Below are 20,500 nucleotides of genomic sequence, written 5' to 3' on the forward strand. Positions count from 1 at the left end.
TTGTCACTGTGCTTTTCGGGAGGTGAAAGGAGGGGGGGGTCCCCGTTTTTTTTTTTTTACCGTCTTCTTCTTAAGAAAACCAACTATGTTCCCGACAAGGAGGGAGACGGACGTTCCGTCGCTTTTCATTCACCACGACGGCACCGGGAGCCAAACCGAGTGAGAGGAGCTGAGGGCTGCGCGGAGCGGAGCGGAAGACCCGGAGACTGGATGCACATCCGCCGCTTCCTTTGATACAACCGCAGTTTTGCCATCGATGTGTTTCCCCAGGCCCCGGACATCTCTCCCCAGGCCCCGGACATCTCTCCCCAGGCCCCGGACATCTCCCAGCGTCTGAAGAAAATGCCCTTCTCAGCCGGTTCCTCTTGAAGTAACTGTTTCTTCCGCTTTGACGTCTGTCACCCACAATCAGCGTATTAGCTCGCAAACAGGAAAGCAGAAACTCACCCGGTTTTTTTTGGGTGTTTTTTTCTCCTCAACTCGGTGGTCGCAGGGACGCGCTGAACCCACGACGCGCCGTCCTCCTGCTCACCGCTGTAGGTTCCCTCGATGCTCGTGTGTTTTTTGGGTTTTTTTTTTTTTTTTTTGTCTTCCTCTTTCAAAGACGATGCAGCTGAAAGTAAAGCGGTGACCATCGGGATTGTTTTTGTCACCGAGGCAGCCAGTGTCCAACCGAAATGATACGATAGCGTCTGGGAGGGATTGGGGCACCGTGAAAAAGATAAGTGGTTGTTGTTGTTGTTGTTGTTTTTCTTCGGATGAGGCTGGGTTTGTACCAACAAGCCCAAACAGACATGAGGTGGATGTAGCCACGTTTTTTTCTTTTTTCTTTTTTTCTTTTTACGCATTAATTTGAGCTGGATCCCTCTTGGTGATCTGTGCTGCCTTCATGGACTGTGACAATGAGGATTGTATGAGAAGTGAAGCTGTTTTTTTCCCCCTCAAACACCGAGCCTGGTGGGACTGACAGCCAAGGCTACTCGGGCTGCTATTTCTTTGACCAGCGTGAACACAAAACCCACAGCCGACTTTTATTTTTCTCCTGCACGGTGAGGCGCACTCAGGGACGAACATGTCTTTACGCACGGCACTGCCTGGAAACGATCGGAACCCGGATCATGTAAGTATTAAGACAAAATCACAGGGCGCCTGTTTTTTGTTTTTTTTTTCACCTTCAGCATTAGGATGAGGTTGCAATTAGGTTTTATTATGCTTTTAAAGAAAGTGATCATAATTACCCCCCCCCCCCCCCCTCACCCTCAGACCCCCTCGGCCGTGAGATTAGTCAGCCATGTGCAAAGAGCAGCTGCGATCAAGCAAGGCGACGCGGACGCGCTAATCTCCCCCCGGCTCATTTGGGACGGGTTGCAATTGGACACAGGCTGCATGGAGACTGAGATGGGAGACATGGGGGGGGGGGGAGAATAAAAGGGGGGGTTGGGGTGCACTGATTGGATACACGGGCACAATGCCACAAATTAAATCAATGAGTTGCCCAAAAAAACCCTAAAAAACCAAAACCCTCCCAAGACTTTCACCTCCACCTTCTTCATCCAAGGTGTCCTCAGTGCGCATGTTTGTCTTCCGTCAGCTGATCAATAATTAATGCATCTGATGCAAGGCCACCAAGCCCTCTCCACACCCATCCCACCCTGCACCCAGACCCTCCCCCCCTAGCCTTTCTCCATCACCTCACTTTCAGCTATTCACCTTCTCTGCCCCTCCACCCCCTCCTCTTCCTCCACCCCCTCCTCTTCCTCCTCCCCCTCCTCTTCCTCCTCCCCCTCCTCCTCTGGTCGGACAGACAGCTCAGTGGGCAGCACAATATTGCAAAATCTGCTGTGTCAGACTAGCCAGGTTTGTCCTGCTGATGTTTTCTCTGTGTCTGTGGCAGTGTCTGGGTTTTCTGCGGAGACAGGATGTTGAGCTGAACGGCTTCTTGAATCATTTCACAGTTTTGTTTTTTTGTAAAGACGCTTGAACCTCTCAAATGTCCTCTCAGCACACACTGACATCAGTAGTGCAGATGTTCCAGAGTTTCCTCCACCTTCATCTCAAGGGCACCTACAGCTCACACCAACCTTTCTGTCTCACGTCACTCACTTCCTTTTGGATTTCGGAGCTCTTAACAAAGAGCGACTTCCGTTTGGAGCAGCCGCCGGCAGCTGACAAAATACACAATACTTCCCTCCTATTTTAAAGGTTATTTAAAGGGTATGTCATCACCAGCTCTCGCCCTGTAATGCCTGCTGTTTAGATATTGTGCAAATAGCTCATAAAAATAGTAGCTATCACAGAATATTGTCACTACAATAACTAGTCTCCTTTGTGCTCACATTGACCTTTTACCATAGTGACGGTACTCAATTTGGGGCGGCTGTAATTTTAAGTTTTGAATGCCAGTCGTGGAAAAGGTGCCTCCGCTCATTTACTGTATTTAGAGCCCCTGATTTACCCACGTACTCTTTTACCAACCTGCTCCTGACTCACTGGATTGTCACAGTTAGGTGTTTATTGTCCGAAGCTCTTTCCAGGACAGCACTTTTAGAGGTGCCAGAATATAGGAGGTATTTGGGATTTTTATACCAACCTGTTGTGGCACTTTGTGTCCGCACACACCCAAATGTACGAGTCTAAAACAGGGACGCTACATTTAAATGGAGCCTTTTGTGGAAATTTGAATAAAGAGCTTAGTCATAACAACAGGAAAATTCCTTTCCAGTCACGTTTACTTGTTTTTTTCAACATGCACTAGTTTTCTCAACTTGCTGTTTTGGATCTTATTGTTCCGTATTTTCCGTAACATTTTCCCCTGTTTAAGAGGGATAAAACTTTGTCCTAAACAAAGCAGAGCAGGAACCCAATAAAACTGCCTACGAAGTGCTTGATGCAGTTCCATCTTTGTCACGATTTTGCATGTGGTTAAGTGCAAATAACAAATCCGTCTCTCTAGCTGCGAAGACACATGTGGGAATATAATCTTCTGTTTCCACTATACTGTGAATCAAAAGCTATTTTCCCGTCACAGAGCAGGACTCGGGTGTCGCCATCATTTTGGTGCGATGTAGAAAAACCTATGTAGCGTGGAAGCTGCCAGAAGACGAGTCTTTTACTGAAGTAGTGCAGGGAATAAACTTGTTAGCCCCGAGCTGGGCAGCGGCGCAATTCCCGTCGTGGTTCGTGCACGAGCTACTCTTGTTGGTAACGTCACCATGGCAACAACGCCTCCCCATTACTCCTCCAACCCCACCCTTCTTCACCTCCTCCTGTCCATTTGAACAAACACACTCCTTTAGTTTTCAGCACACTCACTACCGTCTTCCTGTCTTCTAACCAAAAGCCTCATTTCATATCTTTACTTTGCTTTGGAGGGTTTTAAAAAAAAAAAAAAAAAAAAAAAAAAAAAAAAAAAAAAAAAAAAAGTGTAGAAATAGATTCAGCTGCTGGAGACATAAATATCTCTGCAATGTCATCTAAGAACATTTTCCAACGCTGATCCATTATTTTTTATTTTTTTACTTCCGTGTTATGTTAAATTAAGTAAATATTGGTTTATGATTTTAATCTTGATGTTGACTGATAAAAGAAATCTATAGAGGTCAGAGGAAAGACAGACATTGGTATGTTATGAACGCCTTGCGTATTTGTCTGGGCGTATATAGTTGTGTTTTAAACACATGCAACACAAAGTGAAAATATACTACTTCTTCATTTTGTTTCATAACCTTCAACATAACGGAGAACCATCATAACGACGGTTGCACAACTCGACCCTGTGATATTTATCCTCCTGCAGCTTTGTCATCTTTTGAGATCGTTGTCAGCACTTTGACTTATTATTCAATCACAGCATTTGTGACATGACGGCCTGCACTTTCACACTGGGGTTCACCATTTGCTTGTTCGTACTCTCCGTTGCCTCCTCTCTCTTGTTTCCAACCCTGGCAGCATCCATGCCCTCTATCATCTTCCTCTTTCACCCATTTAAGTAAAAAAACAAAAAACAAATTCCCGTTGCTTTTTGTGCTCTTTAACCATTCCTTATTATCGTATATTCTTGTGCTACATTTGAAAACAATTTCATAACGGAGTACAAATTAAGCAAAACTTTCAGACAATATGCATCAGAAAATAAATGAACTGTAAAATTCATCAAGCCTATAAAATGCCATGGTGTTGTTTATGTTCTTCCTTACATGGAAGGATTACATGCTTCTCTATATGTGTAACGAAGAATTACGATATTTAGATTTTCTCTACTTTGTTAATATCTGACTTCATACTTCCCTTTTGCTCCTCAATTTATACGTCTCGTGTGTCTGTTGTTGTCTTGCGAAATCAGGCCATAAATCAACTTGACATCTGCGTCTTGTGTTGTATCTGTATCCCTGCTCCTCTTCCTCTCTAGTTCTTTTGCATGTGCAGATGGCTTTATCTAACCTGCTAAACCCGGTTTAAAGGGCTGCAGGTATTTGGCTTCAAACCAAAAATCATAAAAACATGTGTCTCGTGTATTTTTGTTGTTTATAAGAATGAAGGAAAATCCTTTTACAAACATTCAGTCAAATCTTTAAAGTTTAAAGTTGCATTGGCATTTTAAGTTTAGGAATATTTTTCTAAAGACTCATTTAGCGAAGTATAATAAACAGCCCTGCATGCATGTCTGCTTTTTTTTTTTTGCTGCTGAATTGTGGGAATAGACAAAGCTATTTTGCTCGGGGCTGGTTATGAAGTTGTATCTGTGTGTGTGAGAAAGAAACGGAAGTCGTACAGTTGGTGTGGGTGAGGATACTTGTGCGCACATGTACAGGTGTGTGCTCTCATGAATAAAGCCAACATGTCTTTCTGTGTACCACTGCAGGGCAGAGCAGGGCTTTGGTGTTCCCTGGATAAGCGAAATATTGCCCTGACATGTTACCCAAAAGGTGGCACCCACCTCCGATGCCCACGTCGGCATCCGTTTCATAGAAACACAGCAGATACAGTCGTAAACAGCTTCAGGCTTTTAATCATCTGGTCTGGTGAGGCCAACCGAACCACGTAAGACTGGTATAAAACTGAGCTGTTGCTGGATAACCCTTATTGGTCACGGAGCCTTTTTGCTGATGTGTGCTGTTTTTGCACACTCGCCAGTTTAACACAACTAAAATGTGCTTTGAGTTACCGTTGCAACAGTAGCCCAAAGGTCAGAGAAGTGGGCCAGGTCCAGGGAAATTTCCATCTTAAATCCCCGGAGAGGTGATTGAGTTACCATCTGTTTAGCCTTAACGGCAACGACCGAGGTGCCCATGAGCAAGTCGCCGAGCTCCCGTATTCTCTAGTTACATTTGTTAGTGCGCAGTAGTTGCAAACTGAGCAGATTCAACTGTTAAAAGTATAAAAAAAAAAAAAAAAAAAAAAAAGAGAATAGAAAGCTGGGCAGCATCAGGAAAACAGCTTAAGAGCTTACCAGACCTTCCTGTAAATGGTTTGCTTGAGACCATGTCAGTGGCAGCTTTTTTAGGAAATTTTAAGGATTTACTTTCTCCGCCTAGATTAGTATTACTTGCTTAAGTACCATCTTACCCTCTGTCTATTGTTTTTGAATTGCACTTTGAAAAAAGCCTTTTCATTACTTAGTGTGTTGCTGTGGCATTTTCTCGGATAAAGTTTGAGTAACTGCTGTTTTCTCCAACTGGGCAGACGTAGTTATAAATTAAAAACAAACTCACACCAGCCACCAGAGAACATTTGGTTTATGGTTTAGGTTGAATTTAAATTGTGCTATGAGTTGCAAACAGCAGTTTCTAAAAGCAGATAAACATTTATGAAAATGTGATTGACTAAATCAACAAATTTTAATTATTAAAGGTACACAATGTTTATTGGGAATATTGTCAGTGTAAATTAATCTGTGATGCAGTGAATCCTTTTAAAAGGTGCATATTTATTCCCCAAAAATATGAGCTGTTTCATGTCATACCTTTTTATTCAGCGTGTTTTGCACATTGTCCGCCCTCTGATTTTACATAATGTATCTTTAAGCAGTCAGATGTTTGTCCCTGTTGGTGTTTAAAAACCTTTAGCAGTCCAGTTTCTTCCATCTTTATGTAATCCAAGTGGCCAAATGTAAAGGATGACTTAATGGCAATTCAAAAGGAAGGAGCTCGCTGTTGGTTGCAGGTCCAAATGAAAACACGTGTCGGTTAAACACACTGAAGTTTCATTGGCACAAAATCCAAACGTAACCGTCAAAGCTTTATGTCAACACAAATTGTTTTCCCGCCGGCTATTATGTAATTTGAGTTAAGAGGTGAGTCGGTGACTGCTGAACAGGTGGCGTTTTCTGGAAATCAGGCGACCATGTGAAGAATGACACTGTTCATAGAGCCTCTGTTAACTACCAAACACACACACACACACACACACACACACACACACACACACACACACACACACACACACACACACACGGATACGCACATTCAAAGAAATGAACCAGCAGACAAGCATGAAAGACACACAGGCGCTGTGTTGTGTTCATTGTGTATTGGGTCTTTTCTACTGTCGGGCTCTCAGGTGTCCCCGTTCTGTCCTCAGTGTCTCTCCTGAGGCCCGAGACGCTGCAGACACAATATTGTGTGTTTGCATCTGTTGTGTAAGAGTCTTGTCAGCTCTGTATCTCTGTGAAGCTCTGCTCCCTCTGTGGACATGTGAAGTGGCAGGCAGAGATATTTCACAAGATTTAAAAGAAGCATCGTGCCCTCTGTGGGTTGAATGAGCTTCATCTTCATATAAAAAGGTGATGTTTGTATTTTTCACGTCTGCATTTTCCACCCCCCCCCCCTGTGCACCCACTTGTTTTGCATTTAATCTGCATAAAGGATGAAGTAATGAGTCCATATGATTCCAGTTCTCGTGTTGTTTTTTTTAAGTAGCCATTGCTTTAAACCTGGCTTCTTTGCAGGGTTCTTGTACTTCAGGTTACATGTTTACTCGAAGCTGGATGTGATAAAGACAGTGTCATGTGGTTTATGTGACCGTGTGGTGATGTTCTTGGTGTTAACCAGAGGAAATGTTGAAATGTCCATTAGCTGCTGCAGACAGTTTGAGTCAGCAAACATTTTGTTTTATTCAGTGGTTGTTCGCAGAGCCGACTGTTGTATCATTACTTCCCCTAACAGGGAGATGTTAAGAATTTCCTGCAGCAGACTATAATCTTAAATAAATGCATACACATGCTTTATTAAAAAAATCAGCCTTAATATTGTGCTTTAAATTAATTTGCTGAACTGTGTGCTTGTTTACAACTTGTCTGATGGTCTGACTGCATCTTTCTTTCCCAATAAGACTTCTTTAAGGAGCGATCCAGTTTTAATAATAATTTGGGTAATGTGAAAATACAGCCCAAGTTGTAATGGTAATGTTCCCAACAGGGGACTGCAGTTGTGTGTACATTTGGAAAAGGAAATTGCCGATTTTTAGCGTTTGTGGAGACTTTTATAAATGTACATCAGAGCATGCAGTGAGACGAGGTTCATTACAGAGAGTCTATATGGTGATGGAGAAAGAGAGACAGTTCGAAGTCTAGCTGAGGAGTGACTCAGCTCTTTAATCCATTGCTGTTGATCTACACAGAATAAATCTGACCCTTACTCAGCCTGGTCTGATGATCACAGCTTTGCGATGAACGATATGCTGAGTAATGTGGCAGATCTCCAGAGGCGGATAGAAAGCAGTTTGTGTGTGTGTGTGTGTGTGTGTGTGTGTGTGTGTGTGTGTGTGTGTGTGTGTGTGTGTGTGTTTGCAGTCCTGTACTGTCCAGACTGAGGAATCCAGTTACACTTTGCATACTGCAGCCAGATAATGTCAGACTGAAGGAGGAGGGCCGCCTTAAACCCACAATGTCGGTTTAGTTGTCCTCTTCAAAATTTGCGCCATGTGGCTCGTGTCGGCGATAATATTTTTGATGGGACCCGCCGTGTTTTTATATTTTAAGTTATTCCAACATGGATATAATAAACAAACGGAGCGTCATGTGCTCCCTCATCATCTGCTGCTGTATTCGGCTCATCAAACAGAAGCCTGAGAGTGCTCTTCCAGGAAAAACAACCGTTTTGCCTGCCCTGGGGACATTCATACTGTACACATCAGAGAGAGGAGCTTTACACCCAAACTGGTCTGACTCCTGTTCGCTATAATTGTCACTGGTTGGAGTTTGAATGGTCTGGCGGAAGCCAGTGAATGTAAAATAGCTGTAGGTTAATTCATGTAGTCATTAGCCTCTTCTCTATCTCATATTTCCTGCCACTCTCTGATGTTAGTCCTTTAGTATTAGTGAAAAAAAATCTCTGCAAATAATAGTTTTCCTTGACAGAAAAAACAAAATGATGTTGGTGACTCTGGTGCTGAAAGTCTTTGTCGTTGAGTAAGGTTTGATTATGATGATGTTATTTTGTCTTTGTTTGGTGGCCAAAAATTCATATTAAAATAATGTACAGCAGAATACTTTAGATTTTCAGCAAGGCTTCATGAGGTCAATATTAAAGGTGGAAGAAAGCCGAGGTATTTCCTCCAGAGATCCACTCAGCCGTGAGCTTTTTGTTTGACTTTTCTGTACATCGATAGAGATTATATCTATAACAATGGCTTGAACATTTACTTTATCTGCGACATGATATCATGTTTGCAGTTTTTTTTGTTTTTTTCTAAAACACACACGTTATCTGCAATGAGATGCTTTTGTGAACAAATCGGATCACGTGGGCGATAAGATCAAAAAGTGAGGCCTCAGCAGATGGACGAGCTCCACGGTATCACACCGCCTGTCTGTCACCGTCACCGACATGTTTTTCTGCCAGCTCTCTCTTCCGAGTTGGGCCTGTCAGGAAATGCTCGCTGAGTTGTTGCAGCTCAGCATGCGACACGTCTGCTGTCATCTCACTCCCCAGGACAGGAGGTGACGCAAGTTAAGTTCACGCAACTTCCTGCTGCTCTCGACACACACGCCTGATGGTTGAGTGAGATGCGAGAAGTTCATATGGGGGATCCTAATTTGTAGAGAAGTTAGAGGATTTAGTCGTTTATGACAAAGCATCGAATGTGACCTGGCTCTATTCAACGTGTACCAGATCTTTATATGATGTTTTCAGTATTTGACGGAGAGGAAGTCGTGACACACGGACTCACAGTTGGACGTGAACCGTGGATACGGTCGTTACATAAGCAGCATCGAGGACTGCCAGATAATTATATGCTGGTGTGGACATGTCGAGCCGCAGTGGACTCGCCCGAGTGATGAATAATCTTATAGATCGATAGATAGATAGATAGATAGATAGATAGATAGATAGATAGATAGATAGATAGATAGATAGATAGATAGATAGATAGATAGATAGATAGATGATAGATAGATAGATAGATAGATAGATAGATAGATAGATAGATAGATAGATAGACTGGCACTGTGTGTGTGTGTGTGTGTGTGTGTGTGTGTGTGTGTGTGTGTGTGTGTGTGTGTGTGTGTGTGTGTGTGTAGGTATTAAGTAAGGACAGGATGTGTGACGTTGGAAACCAACAGAGGAATGGCATAACCATCAGTCTTCCTCAACCTCTGCTCACACACACACACACACACACACACACACACACACACACACACACACACACACACACACACACACACAGTGCACCCAGGAAACCTCCCTTTAGGGCGTGGTCCATTGTTGTAGGAAAACATTTGTGTGCGTCACACTATATCTTGACGTATCATTGTCTGCCTTCCCTTCACACTCTTCCAGCTCAATTTAAAACATAATGCAACCCAGAAAAATCACATTTTGTCATTTCACATTGGCACCAAAAGATGACACATGATGTTCAGTTATTTATGAGTCCAACAGCAGAATGAGCAATAAGTCCTACATTCAGAACCAAAAAAACCAACTGGTGTAATGACTTCGAGGGGACATGACATGTATATACGCAAGTATAAAAGATGAGCGTTAATCGTGGTCGGTCATATTTTAAAGTTGGAAGAACTGGAGGACATGATTCATTAAAGTTTTCTTTCTCTCAATTGTGTGCATGTTGTTCAGCTCGACACCCACACAGAGCAGCGCAGATGGAAGATAGCTGCCGGACTGTTGAACGACTATGCCAGACATGAAAACATGCGTGTCACCACATATTCCAGCAAACACGTTCTCATTTTATTGTCAGAAGGAATGTCGAAGTTTTAGGAGTGATGTCGTATGATTTGTAGCTCTACTTCGGGACGTCTGTGTGATGTACATCCACGAAAGCTTGCTTTTATTAGTTCACATTACGTAACGTGGCACCAGAATGCTGTGGATCCACTTTGAAAATAACTCTTAAGATTGTTCTGCCGGATATTGTGTAGATGCTTATCTCGGTGGATGGTCCTATTCAGAGCAGGAGAAAATGACGTACAGGAGAAGGAAAACATTTACAATCTGATCGCTGCTGGTTTGGAGGCAGTTCAATTTAACTCCTTCAGAAGATAATCAGAAGCACCCGAGCTTGACCGGACCATCTGCACGGTTCAATTTAGTCAGACAGTGGCCTTTTTTTTTTTTTTTCTCATTTCCATCCTCAGTTTCAGTTTTAGGCTCCAGTTTATTGAACATATCAATCAGCTCCACTGAGAAAATAAAGCCACACAAAACTGTCTCCGACTTAATATTACCCTTCTGCCTGTTTTGTTTTCCCGAATACTCACGTTTAGAAACATGTGAAACTAAATTGGCTAAACTCGCCTCGACACCTCTTATTTTTTAAGGAAACCTCATCTGACCATTTTTACTTTGTGGTTTCAGGTATCAGTTTGTTATTGTTCACGTTAAAGAAGCTAATTCAGTTGGTTTTGCGGAGCTCAGCTGTACCACTTGCTCTCGGATACTTTCATTTTGTCAAAGGGGTTGGAGACTCTTTTTTTTTCAAGCTGAATAGACAGCTTTGGATCTTTATGTGTTCACATCAGTCACATTCACATATTCAGCATGTTGTTGTTCAAACGACGTCAAGCTGTCAATCCTGTCAGCGACACAAGAATTTAAGGGAATAAACTGATGCGCCGACTCCGAGTCGGTGACTGGAGCACAGCCAGGCAGCAGGATATATACAGGATCGAGAGGAATTTACCTAAAACTTTGTTTATTGGGGTTTAATGGTTTATTCTGAAACTCCTCATAACAACACCTCAAACGCTCTGATGTCAGCTCATATTATTATACTCGTAGTCAAAGTCAAGTCAAACACTAAAATATCCCCTTTTTAATCTTTTCAAAGTTTTCTTTATATTGAATGATTATTTATTTATCATTATAATTACATTGAGGACATTTAAGTTGACCAGGATTTTTAATTTTCCATAATCATGTTGAATTGGACAGAACTTTTTTTTTTGATAACAGTTTAGTGTAGGTCATGGAGGTATAGACTGAGGCAGTTGATATGGTGAGCTCTTATTTCAATATAACGTTAGGGTGACATTATATGGGTTCAACCTCAGTTAATCCTTCACTATCCCATCAGCTCCAGAAGCTTCAGCAGAGCGAGTAGAGACGCAGGCCATCGTCAGTCACAGAATCTTTTAGTTTGCAAGGACACGGTGCAGCTTCTCTGCTGAATGTGCAAATTACATAGTAACACACACACACACACACACACACACACACACACACACACACACACACACACACACACACACACACACACACACACGACACCCTCCACCAGTCCTCCATCCATCTTCTATACCAAATGTCACCTTACATCCGCAATGATGTGGAGGGGTGGGGGCTTTTATTCCCCCCTCCCCCTCCCACACTCCCCACCCAAATACCTTTGCTGCCTCAGTCTGGCAGCAATACAGACCCCATCACACCGCACTCAACCACACACACACACACACACACACACACACACACACACACACAACCACACACATTCAACCACACACACACACACACACACACACACACACACACACACACACACACACACACACACACACACTGTGGCCTCTTCAATGAAACTGCGTGGTAATCAGAAGGAGTGGGTGAATCGATGGACTGCGCTCTCCCTGAAAGAAGTATGTGGGGCGGGAGGAGGGGGTGGAGGAGGGGGGGCAGCGGTGTGAAGGAGGGCTGCATGAGGCTCAAATTGATGCGAGGTCGCTGAAAATGAAGATAGCGTTCGGGAGACAAAAGAGAGGGCGTGTCCAGGCGTGGAGGGGAGAGTAGGGGGAAGGAGGCAGAGTGGATTGTCTGGGGGATGGGATGAACCAGGGGAGAGAGGAGAAAGGGGTGAATATATGGGGGAAGGGTGAAGAGGAGGTTGGAAATGAAGGTGGCCAAATAAGTTGGACAAGTAAAAACGGCTGCTGGGTGGCTGCAGTGCTATAAAACGCCTCACGCATCACTTATCCCACAAACATTGACTCTAAAATCCTGAAAAGCTGCTGCAAACTTCTGTTTTTTTCCATTTCAGTTTTCGGTGCCTTGTCTCTGAGGAGCAATTTGATATTATTAGTCGACTCTTTTCTTTTCCTCTCATACGACGTGTGGTTGTTTTTTTAGTTGGTTTTTTTTTTAGCCAATCTCTCCCCACAAAGGAGTCCAATGTTTCAATAAATGTTTAATTTTTTTTTTTTGAAAAGGGACTTACGAATGAAATACTATAGAAAGAGGATGCGGAAATAAAAATAGAAAGCCAGAAAAGGAGGGGTGATTATGGCCCTTTGATACCCAAAGGATGCTTGGAAGGTGTTAAAAGCCAATTAGATGTCTTCTTAGTGAGCCTCTGCATTTGTCATGCTGGAAAACCATGATGTGTCGTGATCTCACCACAGTTTACCACGTTGATTGCATTTCAAGGTGATGTGGTCTCATCACACTGAGATCTGTTTCTGCACGTTTGGATGCGTAGAGTTGGAAATACAATCTTGGTCTTTGTGCTTCGGTCATGAGTTGCAGAGAAATATTGGTTTCCTGTTCTTACAGTTTCTCACCCTCCCCGCGGTTGTCCTCATTTCTTCTCATATAAAAAGTTTTAATCTGTGACTCCTCACATTGGACAAACCTGTGAGCCTCCAACTGGCCTTAATTACATGCTGATTATTTAAGAAGGAAAAGATGGTGAGAGCGAGGTGGGACGATGTTGTAAAGATCCCGAGTTGGATTCGCCACGTTTCGCAGCCCTGATATGTTAAAAGTCTCTTTTTAGTCTGACTGGACACGTTTCATTTCAGCATTTACTCCTTGATACAACTATAGTTTACTAGTAATTTCTAAATGACACAAATTTACCAAAACTAAGTTATTACCGTTCCTGTGATAGTTTTGACTGAAGAAAACAAACTTTAACTTTGAAATTCTCAGATGCATCCATCCCACAGAGGAAAGTCACAGCTCTCAAATATTTTTGTTTTAAGCTTGTGGAGGTGGGTGGAAGTCAGTAAACAAAACAGTTAATAAAGATATTTTAAAATAATACTGTGCGCACTCTGAAATATTTGTGTGCGTTTTCATTGTAGTCAGGCCCGAGGACAGGAACTGAAGTACGTCTGTTCGGCTCTGATGCTTCCTGTTCGTTCTTATTTCCTTGTTCCTTCTGCTATCCCCACTAAAGATTAAAAAGTTCAACCTAGTTTGTTTCCATTGGATATATCTGGGTTTGTTTTGTGCTCCCGAAGGCACGTGGAGTTTTTATTTTATTTTTGCCTATAAGACCTCAAACCTAACTTGAAATCAATCACAGCGTGACATAAATTGACGATAGGATGAATTTTAATTTTGTTTTTTTTCCACTTGCATAGCAGCAGAGGCCTCTGAATACGATTTTTGTGGTTAGGATCAGGTAGAGAGGAAAGATTTTGCTGATTTATATTTAGGAGTATGAAGAAAAAATAAAGTACCCATTTCTAGTTACTAATTTTAGATCACGGATTTATCATTTTATCTCCCGTTTGGCCTCCTGATCATCTCTTTGAGTCCCGAGGACACGGTGATTCATCGGTAAACTGTTTATGCTGAGCTGCGGGGTTGTGTTTGTGTCAGCAGAGTTTGGGATGTGCAGGACTGATCAGCATTGCCACCTCACGACAGACGGCCGGCCGCGGGAACACGTGGCCGGCCGTCCGTGGCCTCGCAGCCTCACATGAATGTAAGGAATGCAGCCCGTGAGGGGTCGAGTGAGATTCATGGGTGATCCAGTGACTCTTGCTTTTCAACTTTGGGTGTCTGGTACCGGGATGCAGTCACATGACTACAGAACCAGTAGTGGTCATAAAGTGTTTGTTGGTCGTGATGTCATATGTGCACAAGGAGGCAGGTCATTTGGACGGCGTGCCTCTCTTTTTACTCTTTTAGCATCAATATAAATCTGTTAACCATTACTGACGCTGTAACAGATTAGATCTGCAGCTAAGGATTATATTATATATTATATTGTAGGCCCTGCTATGCAATTTATAAAGTCAAAACTTCTATATTAGATATTCAATCTACTGTCATTTAATGTAAAAAAAGGCAACACTTTCTCAAATTTATAGGTGTGTTGTTAGAAAAATATCTTTGATTATGAAAAAAAATAAGTATTTTATGAGGTCAGAGACTAGTTGTCATTAATAATCCAACCTTTTTGCTGCTTTAAGATTTGGATTAATTACAGCTCTGAGCTTTCCACGTATCACATTTCTTACTTTGCCAATGAACCAGTTGTAGTTAAATATGGAGGGAAGAACATGTTTGACTGAACGTAAGAGTACGTTTAAAAAGACAAACTCAAAAAACAGTAGGAGGTGTTATTTGGAAAATGTATTTTCTTTTTTTCTTTTTTCATGCCTAACTGTTCCTCTGTCTGTCCTCAGCATACCTCCCTGTCGGCCAGCCGCTCAGAGAAAGGTACCGGCTGGTCAAGCCGCTCACTCGGTGCCCGATGTCGTAATTCCATCGCCTTGTGCTCAGATGAGCACCCTCACATCGGAAACTACCGGCTGCTCAAGACCATCGGCAAGGGCAACTTTGCCAAGGTCAAACTGGCGCGACACATATTGACCGGCAAAGAGGTGAGTTTAAAGAAACAGGAGGGTGAATTGAGCAAATTGCTTTGATACTATCTCGTACATTAAAAAAAAAAATCCCTTGTTATGTAATACCAAATTTTGATACCCAGACATTTTCATTTTAAAACCTACAAACGGTGGCTATGTTAAACAGGCTAAGTTTACTCATCGCCTCGGTGTCGGTAAGCCGCAGAGTTTACCAAACTCCAGCTGTTCTCCAGCCGCCCACCCAAGCAGATGAAATCACTCGCTTTCAACTTAACTCTTACATTAAAATGTCTTATTTCACTCTTTTCCAACACATTTTTTACTTACCGTGTACCGATTGTGTACATGTGAGGCTTTTAGGGAACATCGATAAAATTGCAGCGTCTACTGACAGCTTGCATTTGAGGTGTTTTTGGAACGACTGTAAATTATAGTGACAGAAAATAACCTGGGTTACACTCTCCCCCTCTAAACTGCATTAAAACCAAACCCTTGTACCAGTGTGTGTAATGTATTTTTATTTTTGTTAATATGGATTTTTATGAAATTTGCATTTTAAAAAAAAGCATCGTTCTGGAGCCGGTGTTAAATTCACGTCATCGGTACCGGTAACTTACGAACGATATTCAGCGGCAAAACGGTTCATCATTGCACTGAAAGGAAGTATCAAAGTCGTGCACGCAAAGTTCACAAACGGTAGCGGGCTCCTGGCTATGTACTGAGGTTTGGGAGCCAGAACAAAGCCAAACCCTGCAGCACTGTCAAGCCCTCAATAAATTAATACACTGCGGCCTTTCTTCTCGTAAAACCCCTGACCTACATTTGTTCAGCTGATAACTCAAGGATCAAGAAAGGTTGTGTGTCTGCCACCGGCGTGATCATGTGAGAGCCGGTGTGTTTAAACCCACGTAAAGCAGAAGATAAGTCATATATGGGAAGTTTACGGCGGTAGTTTGACGCAGTCTTTGACTGGCTCGCCTCATGTCGTTACGCCTCTTATGAAGCCATCTTGGTTTATTTAGTAGATTTTAGCTTTCAGTGTATGTTGAACTCTCTGTTCTGACTACAGTGTGTTTTTGATGTGCATGTTTTGCCTTTTTTTATTTATTTTTTTTTTTTTACTTTGAATAATTAATAATGCTACGTTGTCTGATGTTATGTTGGTAATTTAATGCCAAAATGTGTTGTATTAGAGATGGTTTCTACTGTCCAGAAATCTGACTCACCACCAGTTTGGTCAAACTAGGTCATAATAAATATAATCAGCTGATTTATTGATCCAAAAATGTATCAGAAACCAAGTCAGTCTTCAAGAAAAACTCCCTGGTTTTAAAAATAAATAAATATTTGGGTTTTACATGGAGGACCATTGAAGATGGCGCCTTTGCCAATCGGAAATCCCAACTGACATCTTTAAGGGTTTTCTGACATCTTAGAAACCAAAATGAGAAAATAGTCATCAGTTGAAGATGAAAACATGTCATGTGAAATTAATCTTTGTCGTTTCTTCACAGGTTGCAATAAAGATCATCGATAAAACGCAGCTCAACCCAACCAGCCTACAGAAAGTGAGTGACATGTTGCGTTTGTCCTTTTCTCTTGAAGATTTAATGTTGTTTTTTCCCCTGAGGTTACGACTCTCAGTCTACTCTTGCATGCAGTAGTCTTATGAACTTTGACCTTTTGGTTGTGGTGTGGTGCTTTTACTGGCTACAGGTTAAAGAGCTGTAAAACAACACTTCAGGGAGAAGTTGTTAAGTGCTGAGATAACCAGGTTGTGTGCAAATACCACTTTATTACAGCGGTTGGATAAAAGGCTTGTCTTCCTAGATTCATGGGTGATTTAAATGTTTTGTAATCTCAGTATATGTATTCACAGATTGGTGGTGAAGCAGTGAGTTCTGCTTTTTGTAATTACAATACAACAACCATTTGTCCAGTCAGTCCACTGGAGCTAATTAGGTTAAAGGCTTAGATTAATGTACATCACTGTATGCTAGTCTAGGGTCATGTATTAATTACATGTGTTGCATTCATGGCCCTTATGGGATTAAGCCCTTTCCTGTCTGAACTTGGCCGGCTACATCTATTTGTGTTTGAGTGATCTAATGAAAATAAATCAGTCAAGAAACATGCCTCAGTCCTGCACAGTGTTTTATAAGCAGTCAAAGTTGCAGTATTTCCTCGTTCAGCTTTGATGGTTCAGCTGTGTCAATACTGCAATACTGCAATATTATTGGCTGTGCCGTCGTATGTAAATGTGGAAAACCTTGTGGCTGCATATGGTGTTTTTTTTTTTTTTTTTTTCAGTGTTGGTGCAGGTTAACCTCTCTGATAGTTAAGGAAAGAAGTGAATCTGACATTATTCACAGGGGGGAACGTTGTTGTAATTCCGGTGTCATAACCAACATAAGCAGGAGATACTCAAGTTTGATTGGATGATGACGATGAAATCTCCTGAGCTCAATATATTTATAAAACTTTGGCATCTACAAAAGAGAAAAGCAGAATTAGATCCCCATGATATTAATGGAAAATTATGTGTGTGTGTGTGTGTGTGTGTGTGTGTGTGTGTGTGTGTGTGTGTGTGTGTGTGTGTGTGTGTGTGTGTGTGTGTGTGTGTGTGTGTGTGTGTGTGAACCGAAAGTTATCACATAAAAGATCATTGTTTGTCTGTCAACCAGCAAATCATTTAATACACTCGTAACGCCTCTGGAATGCTTTGCGTGTACTGTTTGCTTATTTTGTCGTCCCCCCCCTCCCCCCCCCCCCCCCCCCCACACACACACACACATTTGCGTCAGATCATTACACTGTGTGCTGCTTGTGTTTTGGATAGTTCACAGCTTGTATATGGTCCGTGTGACAAACTTGACTGTTGTAAGAACCGTTCTCAGAGTTCGTACAAAGGGACTCTGTTTGGCGACGGCCCCGCTGACCAAACTTTGACCTTGTCTGATTACGAGTTTACTTAATCTGCACCTTTACTGCAAAAAAAAAAAAACATGCTCAATCTCTTCATGTTGATCAATGTTTCATCACACCCATACACAGCGAGGCTATTGATGAATTCTTAGCTGGTTGGGCAACCAGTCTCGCCTCGGTTTGGACTCCATTGATAACAGAGTTGGGTTATTGATGATGTCTGGCTCTGTGCGATAGTTGAAAACAACAACACACATTCTTTGTTGGCTTAATCTTAACATGATAGTGTACATGTTTGCAACAAAAGACGGCAAAAAGTGTAGTTGCTCATATTCTGCTGCTGAATTTCTTTTAGTTAGCTTCCTCCACAATGAAAATGATCAAACCTTCTTTCAGTAGTTCCTCTGTTTTATTTCCCACTTTGACATCTTATTTCAGCTTGAAATAACATCAGATAACTAAACATGACCATTTTTTGTGACTTTAACCAACCAATCAACCCCATTTCGCTTCGCAGCACAGTACTGCCTGAACAGCTCCGTTAATGCAAGAACAAACAGAAGGAAAACCTTTTTCACTGTAAAATATTTGAGCCGTCTTAATCGAATCTGAGTCCTACATTTCTGTAAAGTCTGATCTCAGAGAAAATTATATCTAGCGCTGAAAGCCAAGACTAAACCAGGGAAACAAACTGTCTGTCTTTTCCACTTTTAATTAAGTTTACTTACTTAATAACTGCCTGTAAGTTCACTGCGTGCTGAGCTTCTGAAATCTTACACAGTCAAAACGGAGGATTTCGAGTGATCGCTGTATGAAAGTTTGAGGACCTTTACATCTCCCACAGCCGTCACATTATTTGCAGCTCTTGTGAGGAAATCAACAAAGGAGGATAAAGACTGGAAATTACAGCGAGATTATATCCAGCAGTAGCTCCGAAATCTAAATCTTTTGGGAACTGCTGTGCTCGTTACACCATGTTTGAACTCATTGTTTCCAGACATAGATAGATGGATACTGACTGGTCCCATGCAGCATTTCTCATATGACAAAAAGTGTGACTGTTCATTGTGCATGAAATAATTGTTGAGGCTCAACTTTAATTTAAAGTTTCCCTATCGGTTGTGTGTGTGTGTGTGTGTGTGTGTGTGTGTGTGTGTGTGTGTGTGTGTGTGTGTGCGTGTGTGTGTGTGTGTGTGTGTGTGTGTGTGTGTGTGTCCCACTGAAACCCCGAAAATACTTTAGCTGAATTTCGGTTCTGAGATTCACCGTGTTTTTCTCAGAGCATCATTTCCCTTCTGCTGCAGCGGCGATGTGCCTCTTTACCTCCACCATTAATCTGCTCTTCAGGTCTTTAAAGCGAAGATCCTGGTTTTAACAAGGATGCTGTGTGTGTGTGTGTGTGTGTGTGTGTGTATACTCTGCAGCCTGGTAGTGGTGTAGTGCTGCATAGCGCAGCTGTGTCAGGGCCACGGCTGCCAGTTACGTCCCGTCAGCATTTTTGTAGTCAGTGTGGGACACTACACATGCTCTCAGGTGACACGGTCTCTCTCCATCTCTTTGTCTATCTCTGTCTGTCACATGCCCTCTCGCTCAATGCCTGTCTCTATTTTCTGTCATCACTTTTAATTTACAAACTAGAAGCCTAAAAGGGCTAAGAGGCCGGAGCTTTTGAATTTCTGGTCTACTGTTGGAGAAAAATCTCCCAACGTTGGCTGACGTGTCCTTTGATTTCTGCCTTCGAGTAAAAAAAAAACTAAAAAAACCCTGAAATCAATGCAGCTCACTGTGAAGAGTATTTGTCCAAAATTAATCAAGTCTTTCACGGGAGATTGAATTATGTGCTTCAGTGTTGCTAATGGTAATTCATATAACTAGCATTTTAATTTATTGATAGAAAAATAATGAACTCATCATACTTGTCAAATGTTGGTCTATATGTTGCTCAACATGTTCCTATTGTCTCAGAAAAGATGTACCCATTTATCCGTTGCACAACATGGTTCTATAGTCTTAGTTACGACGTCTCTGTGTCTTTATCTTGTGACCTACGACCTCTCTCACTACTATCTACAAAACCGGACATACAAGAGGAAGTGGGGGGGTAACTGTTTGTCACACTGTATACAAGCTGAACTACGGAGGAGAGACTTCGAGCAATACTGGACATCTTTCTTTGAGTGAACATGTATTTGCTCCTTCTTGATGTTTGATTTTGAATACAGCCTCTGAGTAATTTTTCTAACATTTATACAACATTGATATTCAAAAGTTGTTGTATTCACAGTTGAGTTGAATCAAGTTGTTCTTCTCTTTCTTCTCCTCATCAGCTCTTTATTTGGTTTTTCTTTACTGGAGTTCTGTGTCCCACTTTTCTCTCCTCTCCTCCCTCCCCAGGCATTATGTTTCAGTAGTAGCTTTACTGTCATCACAGCTGTACTTACTGTCTGTTGCACTACAGGACGCCTCCAAAAAAAACTACAGGGACATTCAGGGACTGTCAAGTTTTAAAGGGTACTC

The 20,500-nt window shown here is 42.0% G+C and overlaps 1 protein-coding gene across 4 annotated transcripts in view; it reads left to right on the top strand.

The window, feature by feature from the left end:
* The window catches only part of mark4b (MAP/microtubule affinity-regulating kinase 4b), a 44,400-nt gene continuing 23,900 nt past the window's right edge, over positions 1-20,500 (top strand). For all 4 annotated transcript variants that reach the window (XM_069161009.1, XM_069161011.1, XM_069161012.1 and 1 more), the window contains exons 1-3: positions 1-1,120; positions 14,876-15,073; positions 16,573-16,626. In XM_069161009.1, the coding sequence (XP_069017110.1) occupies positions 1,073-1,120; positions 14,876-15,073; positions 16,573-16,626 (300 nt within the window). In that variant the 5' untranslated portion in view covers positions 1-1,072. The remainder of the gene's footprint in view (positions 1,121-14,875; positions 15,074-16,572; positions 16,627-20,500) is intronic.

Source organism: Embiotoca jacksoni, unplaced genomic scaffold (assembly GCF_022577435.1).
Source record: "Embiotoca jacksoni isolate LCO1_2020_lvr unplaced genomic scaffold, fEmbJac1.0.p SCAF_28, whole genome shotgun sequence".
NCBI classification, from domain to species: Eukaryota; Metazoa; Chordata; class Actinopteri; family Embiotocidae; genus Embiotoca; species Embiotoca jacksoni.